Genomic DNA, 26,932 nt, shown 5'->3' with positions numbered 1-26,932 from the left:
AATGTTTTTGGTAATGCTGCTCAGTGTTGCCCGCACGGTTACCATGATCTTCTTACGCTACAAGATCAGGAAGAAGTTCCTCCTTGTCGCTTTCCTTACATACACTGCATTTTTGATGGTTTGGAATCTTTTCATTTATGCTTTTGGAGGCTCAAATAAATGGTACGGCTATTATGAATTTGATGTTTATTGCTATTTTGCTCTGTATTCGAAGCCATTCTCGTATATATGTCAACTTATAGAGGCTATCTGCGTTAGTCTCCCACCGATCGTAACCAGTATTAGCTTCACAGTATTCGCTTACAAATTGTTACGGAAAGATCACGTGTCCAGAATGAACAGACGAAAACACCAAGCTGCCGTTACCATGGCAATGTTCACCGCTCTGTTCCTAACATGTAACCTGCCCTGCCTTCTGAACTATTTCTTGTGGTTCCTCAATAGTTTGATCTACAACAACGCTTACCCAGGCCCGATCTACTCGTCTCCTTTCATGGCATATTACAGCTGGTTAATCTCGAATATTGTATGTACAGTTCTTAATGCTTCGCTCAATCCTGTTCTTTACTTTTACAGAATGGAGCACGTTAGATTCTGGGTTTCATCAAGAGGATCTGAACTCTGAAGGGACTGGAAATAGACCTCAACAAGTCAACACGTGACCTCCCTTAGCACATGTCAGTAACTTCTATCCAGCACGGTCGTCGGACGTCTTATAGTCTTATGAAAAGTTTTTGTTGCGATGTGATGCCTTGAGAGTTTAGAGTATGTTGTGATCATTGATTATATTTACTGAATTTCAGAGAAAAGTTCAGGTTTGCTCTAGACTCAGAAATATTTACAAATTTAACTATTATTATGAATTTATCGAAATTAATGTTTTTAATGAACTTTTTCAATTAAAACTTATTTCAAATTTCCCTGTGTTATATACAAACTTACCTTGTAACATAACATTACATCGTCAAGATGATTAGAAATTTTCAACACACATCATTGTTAATGCGACTCATAAATCTGTCGTTTTCTAACAAATGTGTTTCATTCCATTCAAACCCCCCTGCCCCCCCCCCCCCCCCGGCCCCCCTTCCTTCCAGAAATAATGTTACTATTTAGAAATTACTTACCCTGACTGAGTCAGCAGGAAACCAACCAGTTCTCTCCTTGTCCGTTCTCCCTCGCCACCATTTACCATTCTGCTGTAGCACCTGGTAGAGGAAGGAGTAAATAAAGTTATCAAATAAAAGTATAATAAAAGTAAAGTAATATAGTAAAAGAGCTTTAAATAAACACGCAATATACATTTTACAGATTGAACTTAAATATAATGTTTAATGAAATATCCGTTGTGCACTGTGCAGTGTGTAGTGTGTGCTTATATTATTGTCCTACCTCGACAAGGTCGCCCGCTTTAAACTCCAGATGTGTATTGTGTGCTTATATTATTGTCCTACCTCGACAAGGTCGCCCGCTTTAAACTCCAGATGTGTAGTGTGTGCTTATATTATTGTCCTACCTCGACAAGGTCGCCCGCTTTAAACTCCAGATGTGTATTGTGTGCTTATATTATTGTCCTACCTCGACAAGGTCGCCCGCTTTAAACTCCAGATGTGTAGTGTGTGCTTATATTATTGTCCTACCTCGACAAGGTCGCCCGCTTTAAACTCCAGATGTGTATTGTGTGCTTATATTATTGTCCTACCTCGACAAGGTCGCCCGCTTTAAACTCCAGATGTGCAGTGTGTAGTGTGTGCTTATATTATTGTCCTACCTCGACAAGGTCGCCCGCTTTAAACTCCAGATGGTCTTTAGAAAGAGGGAGATGATCCCAGAGAGCCTCCCCTATTATCAGAGAGTCACTTTCTGGAGTAACCGCAGCTGCTTCCTCCTGAGCAAACAATTTTATAAAATTTAAAGCAGCGAATATCATGTTCAGGAAAGAGCAAATATCATCATTTTGTATCATCTTTTTCGCGATAATATAACTTCCTCACTCAATAAAATATATAACCACAGCAGCACTACCATATATGGTGATGTAACCAAAGCAACAGTACCAACTACCTTATATATGGTAATGTAACTTAATAACAATAACAATACTCACCTCAATATCAGAAACATGCGATTCGTCTGATGAGTCGCCTCCTGACTCCTTGTCGTCTGTTTGTCCTGAAAATTAATATTTTAATAACATTAAATCAACAAGTTAATAATGAAAAATAGTATTTTAATAAGATTAAATCAACATAATAATAACAAAGATTATGATGAACCACAAGATGGTAATGTTATTTTAATAACACACATTACGACGGTATGAGCTGTAACATGGTCTTGTAAATTAGGAAACAAATGCGGACATTCCTGATTTAATTATAGCAAAAAGAATTTGAAGAATGTTTTATTGTTTAAAATTGAATGACTTGAGTATTTTTAAACCAAAAAATGTATCAAATTTCTAACGATGATAAATCAGATTCTTCCAGCAAAACCCTCAGAAATTAGTCTCAAACACAATAAATATTTCCAGGTTTGAGAATAAATCCCTTTAGCATGAACAATAAATATTTCGTATGATTATTACCGAATACTATATTCCTAACTTATTGTCCTAAGAGTAACTGGTGAGCAGTTTCAATTAACCTTGGTGTTTCCTGTATCTCTTTAATCTTAAGCAGTCTAGCCACATTGCGTGACTTTGTAATGGCATAGTCAGTGTTGTAGTGTACCCACTGAGTAGTGAGTAGGAGTAGGAGTAGGAGTACCGAGTAGGAGTAGGAGTAGGGACCTAGTTCTCAGTGCTCAGAGAGGAGACCCAGGCCCTCTACTAGCAGGAGCCTTGGCCCTCTTTAAGTAGAGTTAACTGTGTCTCAGTAATCTGAGTATTCTCAGTAATCTAAGTATTCTCAGTAATCTGAGTGGTATTTAGTAGAAGAAGAGTTGTCTGAAATTAGATCGTCTATATGAAGGAGTGAGTCTGTGGGGGAGTCTGGTCTGTGGTCTGGTCTGTGGTCTGGTCTGTGGTCTGGTCTGTGTGGTGGTCTACCTAACAGATTTTAACTTCAGTCAGTGGCTCAGAGGTCAACGACAACTTACAACTATGCAAACACTGGTAAACGAATCCATGTGCAGTTGTAATCAATCTTCTTGATGGAAAGCAAAGAAATGAGTGAAAATAGTGTAAATTTAGTAAAAGTAATGAAAGCAAAGTAATAATTAAAGTAATAAAATAAATAAGACCTTACCTTTAACAAACCCAAAATGAACCAACAAAGAAAGGCAAGTTTCAAAGTGATAAAAGCATCGCAAAAATCCAAATTGCATTAATTTCGTAATAATATGTAGTAATAAAGCAAGCTATGTGAATAGTGAGTACCAAGAATTTGATTTCTGTCTTGGCCCAATTATAATTTAGAATACATTGGTGTTATAGTGTGGTAACACCACGTGACGTCACGATATCAACACGTGACGTCATGCCACGTGACGTCACCATACCACGGCCCTATTATAATTCAGTGTAGTTTATCTGTTACTTTTAGCGGTCTATGTGTTAGCTGGTAATGTTAATTTGGAAAATGGTAAAAACTATGCCAATTATGCAAATATTGTTTCAAGCTACAGTGCTTTTAAGAATTTTTTATATTTTCTTAAAGCATACTCAAATCAGACACTACAAATGCTCCAGGAACCAGTCCCCTTTTATTAAAAAAATACAATGTTTTCATATCACCAAGTTAATGAGCAAGACTATGCAGCAGTGTTTAAATTTATCAGTTAAAATAAATTTAAAATAATATCAAGTTATAAAGTTATAATCCAACTAACCAGAAGAAGAAGCGTCGCTGACGAAGCTAGAAGATCTGCGACTCATTGCACTGGTTGATGGGTTTATCCGGGGGTTGTTGTGGTCTGTTATGCAGGGAGATCGGGGCCTGTGGCATGACACTGAAATATATATTAAGTTAATTTAAGTTAAATATATATAAGTTAAATTAAATTTACATTAAGTTAAGAAAATAAAAAGAAGAGATTCAGGGCTGTGGCGTGACGTTCATGATGACCCAAAATAAATGTAATGAAATTATCACCCAGCCATTTTTAGACGTAAATATTTTACGATAAGAAAGATAAACGGGCCTGTGACGGGACACAAAATAAGTGAAATGACACATTCAACACGTGTAAAAATAAAAAAGTAACTTGCGCCATAGAACTAACCAGGAAGTGAGGTAGGAGGAGGAGGAGGAGGGATAAAAGCAGCTCGTTTTAACTTGTTGAGTTCCTCAGACGAGAGCTGACACTGAGGCTTCCCCGCTGAAAGACGACGCAGTGGAGCTGCAAAGTGGAGCGTTAATGAAAACTTTAGAGGTTCATTATTGAAAAAACTTATTTAATGAATAAATTGTTAATTGCAGCCTAAAACCGTTGCGGAATGTAAAATGAAAGATTACTGACTAAAGACATCAAATAAAATGTCCAAAATCCAAATATTATAAAATTGAAGTTCTTACATTTTGTTGGCGAGGCTCTACGTCCTCCATTCACCATAGCAACTGAACGACCCAAACTCCTCGTCTTTAAAACCTCTTCAGGTGACGAAACAGCCATGTTTTCTGAAGATGATGACGTCACAATATTCTCCGATGACGTCACTACGTTCTCACGTGACGAGACTGGAGACTGCCACATGTTCTCTGTTTGAACGGTTGGAGTCTCCGGTGTAACAGCTCCACTGTCTTCTAACGTTTCGTACTGTGTCTCGTACTCTGTAATTAATTAATTAATTAATTAATCAATCGATTATGAATTAATCTTAAATTTAGCAGATGTTAAAGACATCTGCTAAAACTTGCATATTTCGGATGCTCGTCATTTCAGTGTGCCCTTTTGAGATGGAAATATCCTTTAAGTTTAATCAGATACTATTTCCCTTATCAAGTGTGTAGGATTTCAGGTATAGTATATTATTAATCATCATCACATTTTGATGTTATCAAATTTTACATGATCACATTTAGATTATCATAATATATTACATATCTTAAATAAACACTGTCAGGTACTTTACAAACATTGTCAGGTACTTTACAAACAATGTCAGGTACTTTACAAACAATGTCAGGTACTTTACAACACTGTCAGGTACTTTACAACACTGTCAGGTACTTTACAACACTGTCAGGTACTTTACAACACTGTCAGGTACTTTACAACACTGTCAGGTACTTTACAACACTGTCAGGTACTTTACAACACTGTCAGGTACTTTACAAACACTGTCAGGTACTTTACAAACAATGTCAGGTACTTTACAACACTGTCAGGTACTTTACAACACTGTCAGGTACTTTACAACACTGTCAGGTACTTTACAACACTGTCAGGTACTTTACAACACTGTCAGGTACTTTACAACACTGTCAGGTACATTACAACATTGTCAGGTACTTTACAAACACTGTCAGGTACTTTACAAACACTGTCAGGTACTTTACAACACTGTCAGGTACATTACAAACAATGTCAGGTACTTTACAAACACTGTCAGGTACTTTACAAACACTGTCAGGTACTTTACAACACTGTCAGGTACTTTACAACACTGTCAGGTACTTTACAACACTGTCAGGTACTTTACAACACTGTCAGGTACTTTACAAACACTGTCAGGTACTTTACAAACAATGTAAGGTACTTTACAACACTGTCAGGTACTTTACAAACAATGTCAGGTACTTTAAAAACACTGTCAGGTACTTTACAACACTGTCAGGTACTTTACAAACACTGTCAGGTACTTTACAAACATTGTCAGGTATTTTACAACACTGTCAGGTACTTTACAACACTGTCAGGTACTTTACAACACTGTCAGGTACTTTACAACACTGTCAGGTACTTTACAACACTGTCAGGTACTTTACAAACACTGTCAGGTACTTTACAAACAATGTAAGGTACTTTACAACACTGTCAGGTACTTTACAAACAATGTCAGGTACTTTAAAAACACTGTCAGGTACTTTACAAACACTGTCAGGTACTTTACAAACACTGTCAGGTACTTTACAAACATTGTCACTTGTCAGGTATTTTACAACACTGTCAGGTACTTTACAACACTGTCAGGTACTTTACAACACTGTCAGGTACTTTACAAACACTGTCAGGTACTTTACAAACACTGTCAGGTACATTACAACACTGTTAGGTATATTACAACACTGTCAGGTACTTTACAAACACTGTCAGGTACATTACAACACTGTCAGGTATATTACAACACTGTCAGGTACTTTACAAAAACTGTCAGGTACTTTACAAACACTGTCAGGTACTTTACAACACTGTCAGGTACTTTACAAACAATGTCAGGTACTTTACAAACAATGTCAGGTACTTTACAACACTGTCAGGTACTTTACAACACTGTCAGGTACTTTACAACACTGTCAGGTACTTTACAACACTGTCAGGTACTTTACAAACACTGTCAGGTACTTTACAAACACTGTCAGGTACTTTACAAACAATGTAAGGTACTTTACAACACTGTCAGGTACTTTACAAACAATGTCAGGTACTTTAAAAACACTGTCAGGTACTTTACAAACACTGTCAGGTACTTTACAAACACTGTCAGGTACTTTACAAACATTGTCACTTGTCAGGTATTTTACAACACTGTCAGGTACTTTACAACACTGTCAGGTACTTTACAACACTGTCAGGTACTTTACAACACTGTCAGGTACTTTACAAACACTGTCAGGTACTTTACAAACACTGTCAGGTACATTACAACACTGTTAGGTATATTACAACACTGTCAGGTACTTTACAAACACTGTCAGGTACATTACAACACTGTCAGGTATATTACAACACTGTCAGGTACTTTACAAAAACTGTCAGGTACTTTACAAACACTGTCAGGTACTTTACAACACTGTCAGGTACTTTACAAACACTGTCAGGTACTTTACAAACACTGTCAGGTACATTACAAACACTGTCAGGTACTTTACAAACACTGTCAGGTACTTTACAAACACTGTCAGGTACTTTACAACACTGTCAGGTACTTTACAAACACTGTCAGGTACATTACAAACACTGTCAGGTACTTTACAAACACTGTCAGGTACTTTACAAACACTGTCAGGTACTTTACAAACACTGTCAGGTACATTACAACCAACCTGTGTTGTACTGAGACATTGTGGTGTTGTGTGTCCTGTAGTTTGGTGTGGACACTTCAATATCTTCATACAATTCGTCCTCTGTTAGATCGGTACTGGTTCTGATAGGAGCTGAAACAGGAAATGTTATTGATTAATTATTATTAATTATTTATTAATTAATTAGATTGTTTCTAGCTTTTATTGTAAATCTTTTTTAGGAATTTTAGCTTTAAGCGGGCAGTTTTTCACAACCAGACCATTCACCTACCGATATAATTATGCAAATCGTGGTTCAGGAATTCAAGTTGTAAAGTCTTATTAAAATCATGTGAAAATCTCCATGATTAAATACTGAGCATCTTTTTACACATTCTCGAGATATTTACCTGGGATCGGTTTTAAACTTTGATCCATGTGTTCGGAGATAAACTCGTAGAGGTGTGACGAATCCTGAAAAAGAGGTATTTGTGGAATTTGGAGAATTCTCGGTTACCATGACAACAAACATAGCGTACAAAATGCAAAGAATTGTGTTGTGGTATAAAGCTTAATTAAACAGCAACATCATTGTCACTTTTATATAATCCTTAATATGCTTATGATTTCTAATAAATACAAAATTCTCCACGAATTGATTAATATGACATTAATTTTTTTTTAATTTAATCTAGACACTTATTTTACTTCGGAGTATTCCAACAGCCATATTGTTACACAAGTGCAACCAGCCAATTACAGGAAGCCGAAGGATTTGTTTTTAGCCAGTGACGGTTAAGGTAGTGTGTACCATACTTTCTTCGCCCGAGACTTTGCTGCAATGTGCAGCTCCTCATTTAACCCTCACACCCGATTTCTCGAGTATTCGGCTGAGTACACCGGGGGGCTGCATAGACCACTCACGATCCTTAGCTGAATGTCAACGACACTCACCCCACGACCAGGCAGGCAGTGGGATTTGAATCCGCAACCTCACGATTGCAAAGCTGGCTAACCAACTGCGCTACCTGGCCTTTAAAAGGAGCGAGTAGCCTTAGATTATCAAAACTAAATACCGTCCGAGGTAAATAACTACAATTCCTAGACAACACTTCCGATCAATATTCAAAAACAAGTTTAATGATCAATGGACCTAAAACAACGATTATTTAACTTAATAAACCAGATCGATTAAAGCAATTAAACAATTAACGTAATTAACCTGGTCGATGAGGTTGCTGTCCTCTCCGATAAGCTCGTAACAGTGTTCAGGTGAACCGTCCTCCTCTTTACCACATTCTGAGGTTAGGAAAATAAGTGCAAACAGCACCACGTGACACAAACTAACCAATCAGAGCACATTATTCAGACCACGTGACAAAAACTAACCAATCAGACCACAGTATTTAAACCAATCTCGTACAAACAAAATTATTAGAGATTATTACAAACTACTGCAAGTAGAGACAGTATTTTGTGTCGATTTATATTCATGTTGGATCTTATAATAGTGCCCTCGATTTTGAGAAATTTGATTGATCGAAAACTTGAGGCTCCTTATTAATCAGCATTGCTCGAAGTATATTTGGGTGGTCAGAAATAGAACATGCAATATTTCAGTGTGCTATGATACTAAAATAGTATGACTGATATCAGCTTATACTAGAAATTTAATTTCTACCATTGGACCAATCTAACGGAATTTCACCGGGGAAAACACAGGACTCCGATGCTCTATCCTACAGTGGTTCAGAAATTCGAAAAGAAGATACTAGAAAAAATGCCGTTACCCAAAGGAGAAGACAAAACACAAAAGAGTGACAAATTAAATGAGAAGCTGAAAGGTGAGTACTAAGTAACCATGGTTACTCCTGAAACTTTGTTACTCCTGAAACTTAACCACTTCGATCTGCACACGTGCACAAAATCTTGCGCACGTGCGCGAGATTGTGTTAAGTGCTAAAATACATGGATCTTATATTAGCACTTTCAAAGATTACAGTTGTAGCGAAAATGGCATATGAATCATATGCCATTTTCGCTACAATTATATCCCACTAAGCATTATATGACATGATCACATGATGGAATATAACTGGGAGTATAGAAATGTTTCGTAAGTTCAATTGTTGAATGAAAAGGTCTCAAGTTCTAGCAGCATCTTAAAATTAATGGTCAACTTAAAACTCAAAATATAAATTACACAGCGCGGCGACAGTAAAAAGCACAGCTAATAACAGTCTACATCACTCGCCACAAAAACAAAGAAACATATGACAAAGCATGCCTGTTGCATGTTCCTCAGAAAATCCGAGGAATTTGGAATTTGAGCTTATCATTATCTCGGGTATCAAGTTTCAACGAAATGCACTCTAGTTAGCCGTACCACTTTGAGGAAGGACCGACGGAGTTTAAATTCTCAACACAATAAAGTTCACTAATCGACTGTGAGACTTGTGTTCAGATTATATCTGAGACAGTACTCTCCGTCCATTACAGACTTATATTAATATTCTATTTTTCCTTCAGTGATTACACTGTGGTTGTGGCAGCGCTGCAACCGACCAGAATTGTAATTTTGATGCAGCAGTTGGTTTTTGGGCTGCAAACCACCCTTTATTTCTAAGAATAAGATACCGAGGTTTAGTTAAATAACGTAATGATTATTTATAATGATTCTTAAGTTTAATAATTTAAATTACCTGTATTTCTAGAGGTTTCTGTATGCATTGGAACTTCATACCCTTCTTCGTCCAACTGAGATTATCGTATTAAATTATTGTAATTTTAAATCGGAATACTAATAAAGCAAAGTTTTATTTATATTAAACCTATATTTAATGTTTCATTCGTTCTTTGATATCACGACACTTAACTGTTAAAAATTCGAGAATTTGTTTAATATTTGGAATTGCAGAAATTCATAATTACGATAATTGTATACAACTCGATTTTGCTGATTTACAATTCATTAATTTAATACTTACAAATTCGTCGCAGCTAACACTTGACGAGAGGTCGTTGCTAGACAGCACATTATTATCAGATAAACTAGTAAACTGTGGGAGATAACAGGTAATAACAGGGGTAATAACAGGGGTAATAACAGGGGTAATAACAGGTAATAACAGGGGTAATAACAGGTAATAACAGGGGTAATAACAGGTAATAACAGGGGTAATAACAGGGGTAATAACAGGTAATAACAGGTAATAACAGGTAATAACAGGTAATAACAGGGGTAATAACAGGTAATAACAGGGGTAATAACAGGTAATAACAGGGGTAATAACAGGTAATAACAGGGGTAATAACAGGTAATAACAGGGGTAATAACAGGGGTAATAACAGGGGTAATAACAGGGGTAATAACAGGGGTAATAACAGGTAATAACAGGTAATAACAGGGGTAATAAAAGGTAATAACAGATAATGAGCTGACAATAAACGTAGAAAGTTACTAGATTGGTAAAAACTGACAAACATTTTAAAAAAATAACAAAATGACTTAATAAAAGCACTAAAAGTTCCAATAAAATACACTAAGATGTGCGATAGAAACACTAAAAAAGCACTTATAAAAGCAACAAAGAAAAGCACTAAATATAACTCACAGGTGAGGTTGAGGAGTGTCTAGGTAGGTTACAAGGCGGGAGGTGGCTAAGAAGGGTGGGCTGAGAGGTGGTGGTTTTTAGTTCACGTGACAGATCATGTGATAATCTCACCTGTGATGGTTAGGATTTTTTAAGTTGCTGTGAATACCGCGATTACAATAAATCTGCAATTTACTGCGACTTCTGAATACAGTGAATATCATTGACTTTTTAAATAGATCTAGTAACATTAACACAAGATTACAATAAACCTTCAATTTGTAATCTTTTTTTTTGCTCTTATGAGTGGGTCAATCATTTATTTTGAATTGTAGTTGACAAAGGCATGTAGCCGAAACGTCGACAAAGAATTATGTTTTAACACACTGAGTGGAGACTCTCACTTCGTCAACTACAATTCAAAATAAACCTTCAATTTACTGGGACTTCTGGATACTCTGAATACAGTGAATATCATTGACTTTTTAAATAGATCTAGTAACATTAACACAAGTTTCCACATAAAGCCAGTAAAATAGTATGATGTATTACCTGTGATGAGGATAGTGGGATATGTGGATGCATTTCGTTGGTACCGTGCCAAGACATGATGTACTTTCGCGTTTCTAGGTTCTCGTAACCTTGGTTACGTATGGGGAGCGTGTCGTAGTGCGCTGCTATTGGACTGCAATGGTTTCTTTTTAGTCTGGATGTTTTTGGTCGTACTTTTTGATCTGTTTATCAAGAGAGGTAGGATGAAGCCTTTCAACACTTTTTTATTTTGTGTAAAGAGTTAAAGAAAGTTTCATCGAAATATTCATCCCTGCCCTTGAATTTTACTACATTTCTTTTTCAAAACATGTTCTACTTAAACTCCTAAAGTAAGATGTACGTTTAGGGACATTGCTCGAATATAAAGTTAATACTGGGCCACCTTGTAATCACCTACAAACGGAGCATTAAAGGACGTCAACTGATATTCACGAAGTGAAAAGGGTGTAAGCTTCAAATTCAAACAAAAAACTCAGCAAAACTGAAGATTTGTTAGTTGTTTAGAATCATTAGTCAAGCATAACGCTGGCTAGGACCAGCATAATCCATCGAAACAAAGTAGAAATGAGCATTGCATCATGTCGTGAAACAACTTTTTAATGTTTTAACAATTCTGATGAAATCGAGGATGTAATGAGATGATGAGAAATCTTATCTGGGATAATGTGCTCTGATTGGCTGGTTAGGTGAGACACGTGACAGCAGAGCGACCAATGAGATTGCAGCAACGTTTTTGAGTAGCTCGTAAGCTCGTTACATGCTCACGTATTGTAATCTATACGTTAATAGGAACGAGGTTCGTTTGTGCCGTTTAGCCATAAGTAGTCAGATTTATGTGCCCTACAAATGTAGACAGATAGTGGTTAGTTAGTGGTACTACTAACGTAAGTCGTAAAGGTTGATAAAGCATCTCCATTACCATATTACCATGGTGCAATCTCTGCTCTCTGAGATAGAAAAAGCTTAATTAAACACCAAAACCAGCTTACCTGGTTCTGCTAGTGATGGATCCTCTGTGACAAGACTTAGTAGAACTACTCCTGGAGCCACCAGAAGAGAAGATGGAGTTGTGAGACATCGCTGAGTGGAAGGATTCGTGTTCCCGCGGCAACGAGGACGAACCTGATTGGTGGGAAAACGTCACATGACTTAAATCGAGGATTTTTTAGTAGTTGAAAACTTGTGATTTGTAATATTTGTAAAATTGAAATTGACTTTTCTTGTTTCGAATAATGCAAATGGCGTAGATAATTGACTAAAATGTAACATACTTTGACCTTGAAAGAGATTTGAACTGAACTAACCAGTACTGATGCTCCGAGAAGAACGCCGCGCAGCAAGGTTGTAATAATAATGATCCTGTAGCTCCGGCAGCTGATTATCGTACAGGTGAAGAAAAGAAGTACGGAGCGAACTAGAAGAGCTGGATGGGATCAGATTCTGAGGGATGGTGTCTCCGGAAGGAAGGTTGTCTCCAGAAGGAAGGTTGTCTCCAGAAGGAACACTGTCTCCGGGAGTAAGGTTGTCTCCGAGAGGAAGGTTCACCTGGTCGAATGGTCCTGTGGAGGATGGTGGGGAGGTCAGGATGTGAGATAGTGGGTCTAACGTAACCGGATACTCTCCGTAATCGTCTCCGTACAAATCATCTAGTTCTACCTGTAGGGGAGGAAATATTGTAATAAACATGTGATAAATGTTGGATTATTTTTTTTGGCGCTGGAAAGCCATTTTATCAGCAGAATAGCTTCTGTGTATACCTTTTAAAAAATAAAGGAAGTCAAGAATTGAATAAGTGACTGATGACGTCACACACACGTGACGTCATCACAGCGCCTCCGGCCTCCCCCTAACTCACCTCCTCAACCTGCAGGTCGGACACGTCCACCTCTTCCAACTCATGGTTCTCCCCACTCTCCTCCTCACTCTCGTTAGCTGAGTCGTCTATACCCGTGTAGTCAACCTCGGGCTCTACTCCGACTGAGGGTGGTGACGTCAGAGTGAGTTGATGACGTCATGTTGATTGTTGAGTTGATGACGTTATTTTGGGTTTGATGACGTCATTATGGGAGCGGGGTGACCGTGTGAATGGCTGAACCTTGGCTAATTGGAGATATTTAAGATTACAGAAGACGGAACCCGGAAGCATTATTAGCTTATTAGTAACTGCTAAGAGGAGCTGCTAGATGATCAAGATTTGGCCAAACAAACTGCTCATCTTCCAACCTGATTCGTAACCGTTCTTCTCAATCTCCTTGTCACAAGCCTTATGATACTCCGTAATATCGTCGTAAAACGCATTACCGTTAATATCGTCGTAAAAATGGTTCTCGTCGTCCTCATCCTCACCATTGTGTACATTACTCGGTTCGTAGTAGTGAGTGTTGGCTTCTTCTTCTTCTTCTTTTTGAGCGGCTGTTGTTTCAGGGGTAGTGGGGTTTGGTAGGGGCCTGGTGGAACCGGGGGTTAGTGATGGTGATTACAAGTTAGATACGGGGTGTTGCATCAGCAACATGTTGATGATGGTGATTACAAGTTAGATACGGGGTGTTGCATCACCAACATGTTGATGATGGTGATTACAAGTTAGATACGGGATATTGCATCAGCAACATGTTGATGATGGTGATTACAAGTTAGATACGACGGGTTAGTGGTGTTGTTTGTAAGTTACATAACTTAATATATGAAATACCACGGTACCAGATGGTTCGAGTAAAGACAATCAAGGCACAGTATTCACACCACGTGGCACAAACTAGCCAATCAGAACTCACCTGTTAAAGATACTATCCAGATCATCGTAATCATCCCCGTACAACTCTGACAACTCCTTACTCTCCTCCACACTAACATTAGTAGGCACTATCACCGGCAAATCCTGCAAAACAGGCATAATCACCGGCAAATCCTGCAAAACAGGCATTATCACCGGCAAATCCTGCAAAACAGGCATTATCACCGGCAAATCCTGCAAAACAGGCACTATCACCGGCAAATCCTGCAAAACAGGCATTATCACCGGCAAATCCTGCAAAACAGGCATTATCACCGGCAAATCCTCCAAAACAGGCATTATCACCGGCACTATCACCGGCACTATCACTTGCAAATTCTGCAGAGCATCACCGCTTATAATTGAACTGGTGATCAGGTCTGTTTGATTTCTGGGTACGAGTGTACGACTCAAGCAGTCGGCGAGCGAATTAACGTAAACGAATCATACTCATCAACTGAGGCCTAAATTATATCATATTATTACTAATTATCATTACATTATGTTCGTGCTGATCAGATCACATTTTAAGTTTCATGGTGTGAGGGAAACTTATCTGAAATTCAGAAATTCAAGACCTTAGTAATTATTATAGGTTGCCATGGTTTGTAGCATCTCAACATTAAATGTGGCCTAAGAAAAGAATTAAAATAAAATTGACCACATTGTAGAGTCAAAGTAAACAGCTTCCATAATGTACTGTCAGTTGTATTATGTATAGCACCGAAGACACAGTGGCAGCTGAGTCGTAGTAGAATTGTATCGATAAGGGTTGAGATAAGAGAGCTCGATAATCAACGCGTAACAAAACTGGGCACTAATCATTCCTCATATAATATAACATTATATACAATACAATATATAATATACAATATTTTAGAACAAATGTAACCCGAAAGCTCTAGTATATTCCCATTGTTCTAGAATCATCCCTCATGAATCTTTACGTGCCGGAAGTAACAGCTCAATAAGTTAACTGATTTATTATTTTAAGAAAAGTGCGTGATCGAACACCATTAAGATGTATTGCTAACCCCCTAAAACCAAGGACAAAAGAAAATCGCGATTATTTAGGCCAAAAATCGCGGCGAAAATCTCGAAAATCGCAGCGAAATATAATGTATTTGCACGAATAGAATTATGAATTAGGGGTAGACTGGTTTGTAGGGTAATGACTTGCTAGTTGGTTTGTGTGTACGACTTAGAGGTGGCTACTTAGAGGTTGCGGCATGTTGCCAGCATTATGGCATCCTTTGTATAAGTTTTTCACTATCACTATGTTCGTAGAAATATTTCCTTTACCCTCATGAGTGTTTGTCCATATTGTGTTCGCAAAGGTATGTATGTTATAAAGTTATAATATATATTAATTGTCTTAACAATTGATCACTATTCTCATTGTTCCAAATCTCACTAAACAAATCTCACTAAAACCCTCTAAAAACCCTCTAAATAGAAGAAACACCAACCTTGTGAACGTCTGGATCGTTATAATCGTCCATTTCCTCCTCCTCCTCCTCCTCCTTTACAGTTTTGTCTGCTATGATTACAACAGTTTTCTCAACGGGAGGAGGAGGAGGTGGAGGACCTTTCGTAGGAGGGCCTTTCTCTGCTTGCTCTACTTTTTTCAGACCTAAGGGATCTGATGGTTTCATTGAGCACACTAAATCATTTCAAACGCAAGGATATATTTTCTGTTTTAAATCTATAAAAGTCGATTATTCTGAATGTTTAAATGATATTATGTCATGTAGGTTAGTCTCTTCAGCACGGTAATAACAAAATTACACCATACCATAAGTTAACGTAACCATGACAACACTACCATATATATATATAAGGCAATATCTTATACAGTTATACACATAGTAACTCAAAAGGAAACCTTCGTATTCTGCCATAACAAAGGGTGAAATATCCCTGTTCATGGAGAATGATGTCAGTCTTTTCAGCGCGACAGGGGAGGGCTTCAGGACGTCTTTAGGCACCATGTTCTCGTATGATATCTCACTAGAGTGGTAGTTAATTAGCTGATTATTCAATTAACAGGATTATACCTAATTCAATATTTCATGTTTTTATATGATCAAGTAACAAACTAGAAAATCAAACCAGAAAATCAAAGCTCTATTAATTAAAGAGGTTGACGTCTAAATTCAAGCTTCTCCATAACACATTGCTGAAAGGCTCAACGAATTTTTCCATCTTCATTTATCACTTGAATCGGGTTTATTGTTCTGATAAGATTACAGGTACTCAGCTAGACCAGATTATCAAATCAGGACTAGTAAAACTTCAGATGGAGTGACAAGTTGGATTATTGTTGTTGAATGGGAACTTCACTCGTAGCCAACACGGAGTCGAGAAGTCACACACACCCCATTGAAATGTTACAGATAATTTTTAAAGGACGATGATTATCAATCACACAGTTATCAGTGATTCCTGGCATTGTTCCAGAAACAAATATCATGACACCCCCCCCCCCCTCCCCCACAATTGATATAACTTTACGTACCTAATGTATTTAGGAACAGTGTTTTCTGCAACAAAGTATGTCTGAGTCAGGGAGGGCAGGTTACAGTAACTGGTGGGGAGGCAAGGAGTCTCTTCACAATACTCAACAACCTGGGATAAGGGGAGGTTAGTGGTAATGTAACAACCTGGGACAAGGGGAGGTTAGTGGTAATGTAACAACCTGGGACAAGGGGAGGTTAGTGATAAACTAACAACCTGGGACAAGGGGAGGTTAGTGATAATGTAACAACCTGGGACAAGGGGAGGTTAGTGGTAAACTAACAACCTGGGACAAGGGGAGGTTAGTGGTAAACTAACAACCTGGGACAAGGGGAGGTTAGTGGTAAACTAACAACCTGGGACAAGGGCCGGGAGGTTAGTGATAAACTAACAACCTGGGACAAGGGGAGGTTAGTGATAAACTACCAACCTGGGACAAGGGGAGGTTAGTGATAAACTAACAACCTGGGACAAGGGCCGGGAGGTTAGTGATAAACTAACAACCTGGGACAAGGGGAGGTTAGTGATAAACTAACAACCTGGGACAAGGGGAGGTTAGTGATAAACTAACAACCTGGGACAAGGGGAGGTTAGTGGTAAACTAACAACCTGGGACAAGAGGAGGTTAGTGATAAACTAACAACCTGGGACAAGGGGAGGTTAGTGATAAACTAACAACCTGGGACAAGGGGAGGTTAGTGATAAACTAACAACCTGGGACAAGGGGAGGTTAGTGATAAACTAACAACCTGGGACAAGGGGAGGTTAGTGATAAACTAACAACCTGGGACAAGGGGAGGTTAGTGATAAACTAACAACCTGGGACAAGGGGAGGTTAGTGATAAACTAACAACCTGGGACAAGGGGAGGTTAGTGATAAACTAACAACCTGGGACAAGGGGAGGTTAGTGATAAACTAACAACCTGGGACAAGGGGAGGTTAGTGATAAACTAACAACCTGGGACAAGGGAGGTTAGTGATAAACTAAAACTGGGACAAGGGGAGGTTAGTGATAAACTAACAACCTGGGACAAGGGAGGTTAGTGATAAACTAACAACCTGGGACAGGGAGGTAGTGATAAACTAATAACCTGAGACAAGGGGAGGTTAGTGATAAATAACAACTGGGACAAGGGGAGGTAGTGATAAACTAACCGGGACAAGGGAGGTAGGATAACTAACACTGGACAAGGGAGGTTAGTGATAACTACAACCTGGACAAGGAGGTTAGTGATAAATACAACCTGGGACAAGGGAGGTTGTGATAAACAAAACCTGGGACAAGGGGAGGTTAGTGATAAACTAACAACCTGGGACAAGGAGGTTAGTGATAACTAACAACTGGGACAAGGGAGGTTAGTGAATACAACTGGGACAAGGGGAGGTGTGATAACTAACAACTGGGACAAGGAGGTTATGGTAAACTAACAACCTGGGACAAGGGGAGGTTTTAAAATTAACAGTTTTGTTATAAATGGTGTTATATAGTTATATAGTATATATAGGATTATTGTTGTTGAATGGGAACTTCACTTAGTGATAAACTAACAACTGGGACAAGGGGAGGTTAGTGATAAAACTAACAACCTGGGACAAGGGGCGGTTAGTGATAAAAACTAACAACCTGGGACAAGGGGAGGTTAGTGATAAAGTAACAACCTGGGACAAGGGGAGGTTTTAAAATTAACAGTTTTGTTATAAATGGTGTTATATAGATTGGACCTTACATAATTATAAAGGATACGTTTTTTAGTTCGGTCAGATCACGACCTCGAAATTTCGCGCGAATTCAAAAATTCAAAATAATATGTATGTCATGTAGGTTCAACTCAGGTTTGGATTAAGGGGATGAAGCGTCAACACTCAACATAGTGTCATTTAAATACAGAATGTTTTGTGGCCAAGGCTAAAATCAATAGGCGTTACAAAATGAATGAGATTATGGTCTATGGTCTAATAGAAAATGAAAATAAACGTGAACAATAGTCCAACAAATAAACAACACAAAAATCGTTGTTTAGTACACAGGTCAAACTTTGAAGAATTTAAATCAGGTTAAACTCAGATTAAACCCATTTGCGATAGACTGAAAAAGAAACGAAAAGAATATCGTGTTTTGCTAAACTCACATTAAACCCGTTGATAATACACCAGAAGTAGTGGTAGGCGTCTGTTATTAGAAGATTCTGGTAATGGGGAAAATCACAGATGTTTTCCATATCTAGGGGGCAACAGTTCACTTAATTAACTATATTTGTTGAGCAACAGATCACTTAATTAACTATATTTGTTGAGCAACAGTTCACTTAATTAACCATCTTTGTTGAGCAACAGTTCACTTAAATAACTATATTTGTTGAGCAACAGTTCACTTAATTAACTATATTTGATGGAGAACAGTTCACTTAATTAACTATATTTGTTGAGCAACAGTTCACTTAATTAACTATATTTGATGGAAAACAGTTCACTTAATTAACTATATTTGATGGAAAAATTAACTAAATTTAATCTAATTAATGGTACGCTGTTCAGGGGATCATCACCGTTTAACCACCGTTTAAATTACGAATAGCGATTATTTCCTTCAGTGTCCCAAGTCTAAGTCTCATGTGAAAAGTCTTTCAAGATAAATTCCGAATCAGAGTTACCTAGTAACTGATTACAAAAGTAATATTACGACACTTAATTTCATACTGTCATACTCATACTCTTATATTAACTTATAAAGATCTTTCCCTTCTTTTTTAACATTCCCTCCACCAATATCAATTAATGAACAGCAAACAAAACCAAGTCGGACTAAACAGAAATACTCGCTACCTCCATGAGGAGGAACTATTATAATTATCAAATAAGATTGAAATTTAATAGGTCAATCAGCCAAGAAGCTTTACATCGAAAAGGGAGGAACTAAACGAAGTGTAAGACACGAGCTAAGAGAGTAATTACGCATAAAACTGCTGTGTGGGGGGAATTATTAGCAGAAAATACCGTAATTGTTAACAAAAAATACCGTACATTCCTCAACAATACCCCATACTCCAGAACAGTCTGCGATTTGAGCAGCAATGGCACGGGTAAAAAGTCACGTAAAAATACTTTACAATATCATAATATCAGAAACAGAAAGATGAAATCAGTGGCTATAAAATTATGCTAGTGATCCGGCCCACAGATATAATATGCAATGAAATGCATGTCATAAATTACATAAGGGGTAGTGTGTATTGTGTAATACTGGGGATGGATACACATCGTAATGCGGTTAATCTCTATATACATAAACCGGTAGATTACATCAGGACCAAACCTTTGGCCCCCTCCTGACATCATCTGTATAGGAAGCTTCATTGGTAAGTCTACTGACGTGTAATTGGGTGGTGTAGGTCACGTGGTTTGGGACAGTTTCCTGATTGGCTGGTACACGTCACGTGGTGGGTGGTGAGTCTTGTGATTGGTGTTGGGAGGATGGTTTGAAACAGAGGTGAACGTGAAGTATGAACGTGGTCACCTTTTGAAGAGAGTTGCTAATTGGTAATACTCGCTATTGTTTTTGTTAGCCAGCCAAGGAAACGGTAATTTGGTTATAAATTTAAAGCAGAACTTCAGACTCTTTTTCATAGTTCAGCTCATTTTTATAACACGTGATGCGTGATGACGTATCACGCATCACGTACAGTCTTACATCCGGAGAGAAATATTTGTAGATAAGAAGGGATTGTTGAAGGTCTTGTGAAATCAAAAGGTAATATCAGTAGACCATTGCAATGGAACATCTCTGATAATTGAGGAGAAAACATATAAAACAATAAAAGCTTACACAACATACTCCAATGCTACCAATATTACGAATGAACACGAAAAATTCATGAAATGATATAAAAGGAAGCCATTGCAGTTACAAGTTGGATGCACTAATAATAAAAATAATGATTATGTTAACACGTTATGAGAAATATTTCTGGGAATCATGCGTCATCATGTTTAAAAATACCATTCTTGTGTTTCACTGATCGTAAAATGATTGTTTGGTCCAACATGTTAATTTAGGACAAATGAAATATAGAACCTTTTAGCCGGGCTTTAACAGGGTTTTAAGAGGGTGAGAATTGAAAATACTCTCAGGAATAATCTAATCTCCATTATTAGATTAGGACGCTTAAATGTTCATGACTTTCAGAGATCAAATTGCCAAAAAACAATGTTAGCTGGAATTAAATGACCTGAAAGTTCGGTACTTTTACGTCAAACTTTGTTATAAGTCATTGCTGGAATACCTTTGTCGCCGTTAACTCGTTTGAGTATTTGTTTAAATACGATAAATACGGAAAGATAACGATAATATTTAATGGTGAGGTCCACAGGCTCGTCGACTTGAGGACCAGGCCGAACTTTTGCTTTTTTTATGGATTGTTTGGAACAACTTAAACTTCAAAAAAAGCGCCTTTAAATCCTACCTATAGATTCAGCTATATCCATGGGCTAGTAGAGTTACAGAGGCGCTTAACTATTTGAAACTTTACAACTTATAAGAAAGTAAAATGGTGATACAACATCGCACAGCAAGGCTGCGAAAGGCTCTACTGAATAGGCTATAGGAAGTAATAAAGCGAATTTAGGTATTACTTGATTGGATAAACCACTAAGTTTGAGTAAGAGTGCAAATGACCCCATAACCATTTCGTAAGTGTATATTTCCTTCCGGAAAAGTGCACTAATACTGATTTAACTATAATTTTCCGGTTTGAGAAGTCAGATAAAGTGTTATGGACTTCTTGTTCTGATTATGATATTTGATCGATCCATTGCATTGCAGCACGCAGATATTCGGATCTACATATTGCGCGTGGATAATCAAGTGACGCGGAAAAGATGAAAACTTACCTATTTATCAAAATCTCGCGCGTTACAAATATGCTCATAAAATTGTGTTTTGTTTATTTTTCTGCAAAGTTTGCCAATTTTGCACAATGCCTAGGCCTGAAGAGCTAAAATAAACATCAAATAATTGCATACCATATCATATTATGAAAGACAGTAAATATCCAAATTTTGCCCCACAACATCGCACACCCGCCGCACTTCTTTGATAATAAGAAATATCTTAGTAGCAAGATCCAAAATACACATTTGAAATCTTTATAAATACCTTCTTTCTTCTTGACGAAACTCTCCTAATAAGTCTCAAATTTCTTCTGTTTCTTCGCAGCGACTTTTGTTTGGTAAGATTTGCCCCTGAATGAATGAATTTCTGGGAAACGTCATAACAAAAGATTTTACGATCTTGCATAAATTATAACCACAGACTAGACGTCGTTAAAATAAATTACATATTTAATTGCCCACCAAATTAAATTCAGTTAAAATGTTAACTAATTCCTAAAAACCTGGTCTGACTCGCCGTTTCGAGTAATTTTCCCGTTTCTTTTTCTTTTTCTTCTTCTGTTCCTCTCTCGCATGTCTTATCACAACGTCCAAATTATTCTCGTAAATAGCTTCCGTCGAACTTCTGTGGAATTCAAGGAATGTTAAAATTTGGTTAAAGATGTGGACGATTACCAATGAACCATGCGTCTCCGTGGTATTTAGTAAAGGATTTATATCACTATATCGGATTAATATCCTCAATTTGTAGTCATTTATTTGGAGTCTACACCCGTTAATCAACTTACAATCTTATACAAATTATTTCAAACTCATAATTCAACACAAATTGTAACCACCTTCCACCACGCACATCATTATCTTTAAAAATATTTTATCTTTGATTAAAAAAACCCTTATTACAATTTAACAATAATGCGGGTTAATTCAGTGCAAATATTTACATAAATACCCCGAATTCCCCAGAGTTATGTCACAAGCTTTACAGTTTACAGCTTTACAGGGGATATCACATTGCTGGGGCCAATCTAATTTACCGCGTCGTAATCGGGGGCTGGGCTGTAGACTGTACAGTTGCCAACTGTGACGTCATTTCAGCGAGCCAATCAGAGCGCTGTATGAGCGCCCACGTGATCATTGTGAACCAATCAGGGGTGGGTATTCAGACACACGTGATACGAAATAACCAGTGGGAACTGTTTGCAGTTTTGTTAACTGTCATGAAATGCTACAGAGGAAAATAGCTCTAGCCTCTAACTAGCTTTAGCCATCCTGTATCCAAGTTTGGGAATGAGTGTAAACATTTCAAACGACGCTAAATATATTTATAACAACTATGTTAGTGTGTAAGTGTGGGATAGCAAAGTTTGTTGTGACTCACATGGCATATTTTGAGTTTAGGTACATACTTTCATTTATTAAGGATATAGAAAGTGGTTGGTGTTTGGTTATTATAAATATTTTTATTAACTCGTTGAAGCAGGTGTTTCACGTTTGTGATGTGTTATATCCAGTTATATTAATCAAGTTAAGTAACAACATTTTATTTATTAAATTCACTATATTCCAACACTGTATCTATTTTTAGCTCGAATATATCACAAAGAAATATATATAATATTACATCTCCTTAATGCAATCTTTCATATTACACGAATCAAGCAATACAAGAGTAGCTATCACAAAGAAAATAATTATAGAAATTAAATAACAAATATTAATAATCACAAGGAATACGATTCAATAGAAATCAAATAATATAAATATAATATTACGTTCTAAAAAAGTTAATAGTTATAAATAATAAAGTTCACCTAGGAGGTATTGAAGGCGGGGCGGCACTCATTATCATATATTGGCTCCCCATTAGCTGGCCGTTCTTTAGTACCTGAACAGTGCAAGTGTATATTGAGATTTGAGAGTAAGCTAAAAATAGATATATAATTAATCAGATGGGACTTGAAGCTCAGTATTAAAACGTTAATGCATAGATTTTGAGGAACAATTCCTAAAATAACTTAAAACCACTCACATTTAAACAACTGCCAGGTTTCAAGCAATCAATCAACTTCTGATCAAACAGCGCTCCTCCACCAGGTGCAGCGCCTCCACCACCAGGTGCAGCGCCTCCTCCACCAGGTGCAGCGCCTCCTCCCAGCCCTGCTGCGCTGGTGCTGTCCGCTATACCAAGTGATTTGCACAGTTCGGTCAGATTACGCAGCACTGGGTCAGCGCTGCCTGTTAGATCGCTGCAGGATTTAGTGCGAGTGTTGCAGGGGGCGAGTGGGGTCTGAAATTACAGATCGTCAAGACGTATTGATTATAATTCCAATTAATAATTATAATTGTAATTAAACGGTATATTAGAATAAACAGTATGTAAGCACCATCTATATTAGAAAAAATATATTAGAAAAAATGTTAGAATTCATTAAAATGTTTCAATCCTAGGTTTAAACCACGTAATATAACATTTGATAAAGCTCCGAATTTCAAAGTCTCATTAAAACTCAATTACTCAATAAGTGTACTAACGATAAGACTAGGCAAGGAGTTAGAATTCTGTCTAGCCAGAGCACCGTGTTTTTTAATACACATTCCATCCAGAGGATCCTCTGGGAGAGTAGGAGGTATTACTTACACTTTTTAAATTCCTAATGTTTTTAATACTGTATGTAGGTACCAAGAGCATTAGCTTAACTTACATATTGTTATTAGTGTTGGTAATAAAAGCGTATAATGATCCAATGTGAACAGATTCGAGTTAATAGTTATTGTCGTTCATAAAATCAAAGTTCGAATAGTGAGTATGACATTAGAGAATTTAAAACACTTTAAAAATGGCTGGAATTTCTAAAACACATACTCTCCAAATCATCGAGTATTATCAGAGTTCCATACTTTGGGGATTCCTTCCTAATGAAAACGGTCTCAGGCGAGATCACAATACTGTCGGGTGACGTCATCAAAACATCACGTGACGTCATCAGAACCCCACGTGACGTCACACAACAACAAGTATTCTCCCGGACTATTAACTGTCCGTACGCGGGAGAGATTGGCTTGTAATCGCGGCGTACTATGTTCAGTGCCTCGTTAATCGCGTCCTCGACAATGTACCGCGCCATTACGTCCAGATTCTGAAATTCCATCGTTCTAGAATCTAGATAATTCTGCTTTAGAAGATGAAAGAGATTGTGACAGCGGCAGGTAGATGACTCTTATCAATATACCAGAGTTAAAGTTGAAAATTAGATGGAACTTTAGTACTTTATTTCTACAAATACATTTCACCACACTCTTTAGCTGAGACAAAGTTCTAGGTAACCTCCAAAACGAAAGCAAGATAATATTATGAACAAAATCTACTACAACCTGTACTCATCTGTTGCTACAACTAGGATAACTTAATATGCATCGATACAGTATTCTTAGATATGGTTTTTTTAAACATTAAGTATATTACGTCATCATATTTGTCATGGTTCCAGCAGTCCAGCAGTCACGTACACATGCCATTCCAAAACAGAGTACGCAAAGGACACGTGTAATTTTTGTTCAAAGTTCCTATTCTTTAAATAAATCAGATTGAAATAATTGTTATTGTACGACTATAGTCTATACAAGATTAAAAACTACTGTATGTGACCAGAACAAGCACGAAAAACATCACAGAACATAGAACACGCATTACGCCTAACATCAGAAGTGAATTAAGGTAATTAAAGAAACATAATTCCCTTTACTTTTAACCTTTCATCACTACGAACACAGATTTAAAAAGAGAAGAATTTCAAAAAATAAATTCAAAGAAAAGAAAACGACATCTGACATTGCAAGTGACATTCAATACAGTGCTTCATGTTTCATGTTTCATACACTGCTATCGTGTTTAATACACGTCATGTTTTGATAATTATTTGAGTATTATGTTTTGTAGATTAATAATAAGTATAAAGTAAGTAAATGATAAGGCTGGAGTAGAAGTATTCATTCGGTATTGCTAGCATAATCTAGCGCTAATTTTCAAGAGCCTTATCGCTAATTTTGTTGAGCGATGAGTTGGGCTTTCTGTTTGTATATTTCCTGTTTTTAATCAGAAAACTAAAACAATTCTTCATGAAAATAAAATTTAAGTGCAACACCCAATATATTTCAACTCAGTTATTAGTAAAATTAAGTAATTGAACATTAATGAACTCACAATATCATCCTCGCAGAGTTCCTCGACTCCACTGTCAGTTGTCATGGAAACCTCCGTGATAACAGATGAAATGATGTTGGTAACATACTCATCAGCAAATTCGTAGACATCTTCATAATCTGGGACTGGAAGACGAAGATAATTAATAAACATTAATTATTAATGAACATTGAACTTGTATTGTAGACAATTATCTTTTAAGTAAAGTTTTAATAAATAAATAAATTCTAGAATTTATAACACGCTCTGACATAAATAACATACCCAAGAAAGACATAATTATGACGTTTAAGCTTTAAATAGATAAACCGGCGGAAGAATGATTATAAACTGGCTCAAATCCACGGGAAGTGGTACTCTCTCTCTAAATTTATTCCTTCCCCTTTTTTGGGCAATATTTATGCAAGTTATAAAGTAAATGTTTAACCCGTTAAACATAACTCTGTAATTCTAACCTGATTCTCCCTTGTCTGAATCATTGTCGTCGCTAGGCACCGGGTCGTTGTCACCAGGACCGTCGTCATCACTGTCGTCGTCAGGGGAAGAGTCTTCATCGCTCGTGTCGTCTTGGAACGACAACATTTTGAACACCTGAAATATCCGATATAACAAGATTGAGATACAAAATGGAATATAACATAAAAAGGGAACCTAGTCAATAATACGGAAAACTTGTGAATTTGAGTGAATTTACAATAAGTGAAAGTTTCAAATTGGGCACTTTCAAAAACATCTGTCACGGAAAAAATGTTAAAATTTGTCAAAAATCAGTTTTTGTGGCATAATTTGGTGGATAATTTTTGGAACGGGATGAAACTCCAGGATATGGTGTGCTATACCCTAACCTTTACTATCTGCCACTTTTTGTTTCGATTTAGGGCTAAATCTGGTGGATAAAAGTGAGACAGACCAATCCACTTCAGGTGGCCTTTAAAAATATTTAATTCCATCTAAACTCCTAAAATATGATTGAGACTTATAAATAATCGTTATAACTTCACAATTTCATATGTAGGGCCGGGATTTTTCTTAAGGGTCAAATTTGGTGGATATATTTTTTTACCTCTTTTTTAAGACTGTTATTTGTTAGCTAACATCAATTTACTGGTCTTAAAATGGTGAAAAGGCAATGTTAAATGAATGGCACCAACTTAGAGTTCGAGATTTAAGTTTAAAGGCTATTTTTGGTGGATATAAGTCAATATTAATTATTTAAACACGTAAATGCTACCAAAATAT

At 37.1% G+C, this 26,932-nt stretch overlaps 2 protein-coding genes across 2 annotated transcripts in view; one reads left to right on the top strand and one right to left on the bottom strand.

The window, feature by feature from the left end:
* LOC134825302 (uncharacterized) overlaps nt 1–26,932 on the top strand; it is a 90,100-nt gene that overhangs the window by 7,054 nt on the left and 56,114 nt on the right. The gene's annotated exons all lie outside the window — the stretch shown is intronic.
* Nucleotides 1–26,932, bottom strand: part of LOC134825301 (uncharacterized) — a 68,362-nt gene that overhangs the window by 23,604 nt on the left and 17,826 nt on the right. The window contains exons 13-41 of the mRNA XM_063837463.1: nt 26,149–26,284; nt 25,694–25,818; nt 24,356–24,629; nt 24,025–24,104; nt 23,522–23,779; nt 23,304–23,377; nt 21,993–22,114; nt 21,755–21,840; nt 16,603–16,712; nt 15,970–16,094; nt 15,554–15,717; nt 14,086–14,189; nt 13,535–13,758; nt 13,167–13,288; nt 12,616–12,967; nt 12,301–12,433; nt 11,312–11,444; nt 10,781–10,891; nt 10,154–10,225; nt 9,869–9,923; nt 8,389–8,465; nt 7,577–7,640; nt 7,209–7,319; nt 4,518–4,772; nt 4,225–4,341; nt 3,832–3,951; nt 2,108–2,172; nt 1,772–1,888; nt 1,128–1,208 (exon numbers count right to left, since the gene is read on the bottom strand). Of these exons, the coding sequence (XP_063693533.1) occupies nt 1,128–1,208; nt 1,772–1,888; nt 2,108–2,172; nt 3,832–3,951; nt 4,225–4,341; nt 4,518–4,772; nt 7,209–7,319; nt 7,577–7,640; nt 8,389–8,465; nt 9,869–9,923; nt 10,154–10,225; nt 10,781–10,891; nt 11,312–11,444; nt 12,301–12,433; nt 12,616–12,967; nt 13,167–13,288; nt 13,535–13,758; nt 14,086–14,189; nt 15,554–15,717; nt 15,970–16,094; nt 16,603–16,712; nt 21,755–21,840; nt 21,993–22,114; nt 23,304–23,377; nt 23,522–23,779; nt 24,025–24,104; nt 24,356–24,629; nt 25,694–25,818; nt 26,149–26,284 (3,867 nt within the window). The remainder of the gene's footprint in view (nt 1–1,127; nt 1,209–1,771; nt 1,889–2,107; nt 2,173–3,831; nt 3,952–4,224; nt 4,342–4,517; nt 4,773–7,208; nt 7,320–7,576; nt 7,641–8,388; nt 8,466–9,868; nt 9,924–10,153; nt 10,226–10,780; nt 10,892–11,311; nt 11,445–12,300; nt 12,434–12,615; nt 12,968–13,166; nt 13,289–13,534; nt 13,759–14,085; nt 14,190–15,553; nt 15,718–15,969; nt 16,095–16,602; nt 16,713–21,754; nt 21,841–21,992; nt 22,115–23,303; nt 23,378–23,521; nt 23,780–24,024; nt 24,105–24,355; nt 24,630–25,693; nt 25,819–26,148; nt 26,285–26,932) is intronic.

This window comes from Bolinopsis microptera, chromosome 13 (genome assembly GCF_026151205.1).
Source record: "Bolinopsis microptera isolate Bmic1 chromosome 13, MBARI_Bmic_1.0, whole genome shotgun sequence".
NCBI lineage: Eukaryota > Metazoa > Ctenophora > Tentaculata > Lobata > Bolinopsidae > Bolinopsis > Bolinopsis microptera.
This window is presented reverse-complemented; position numbering and strand designations above follow the sequence as displayed.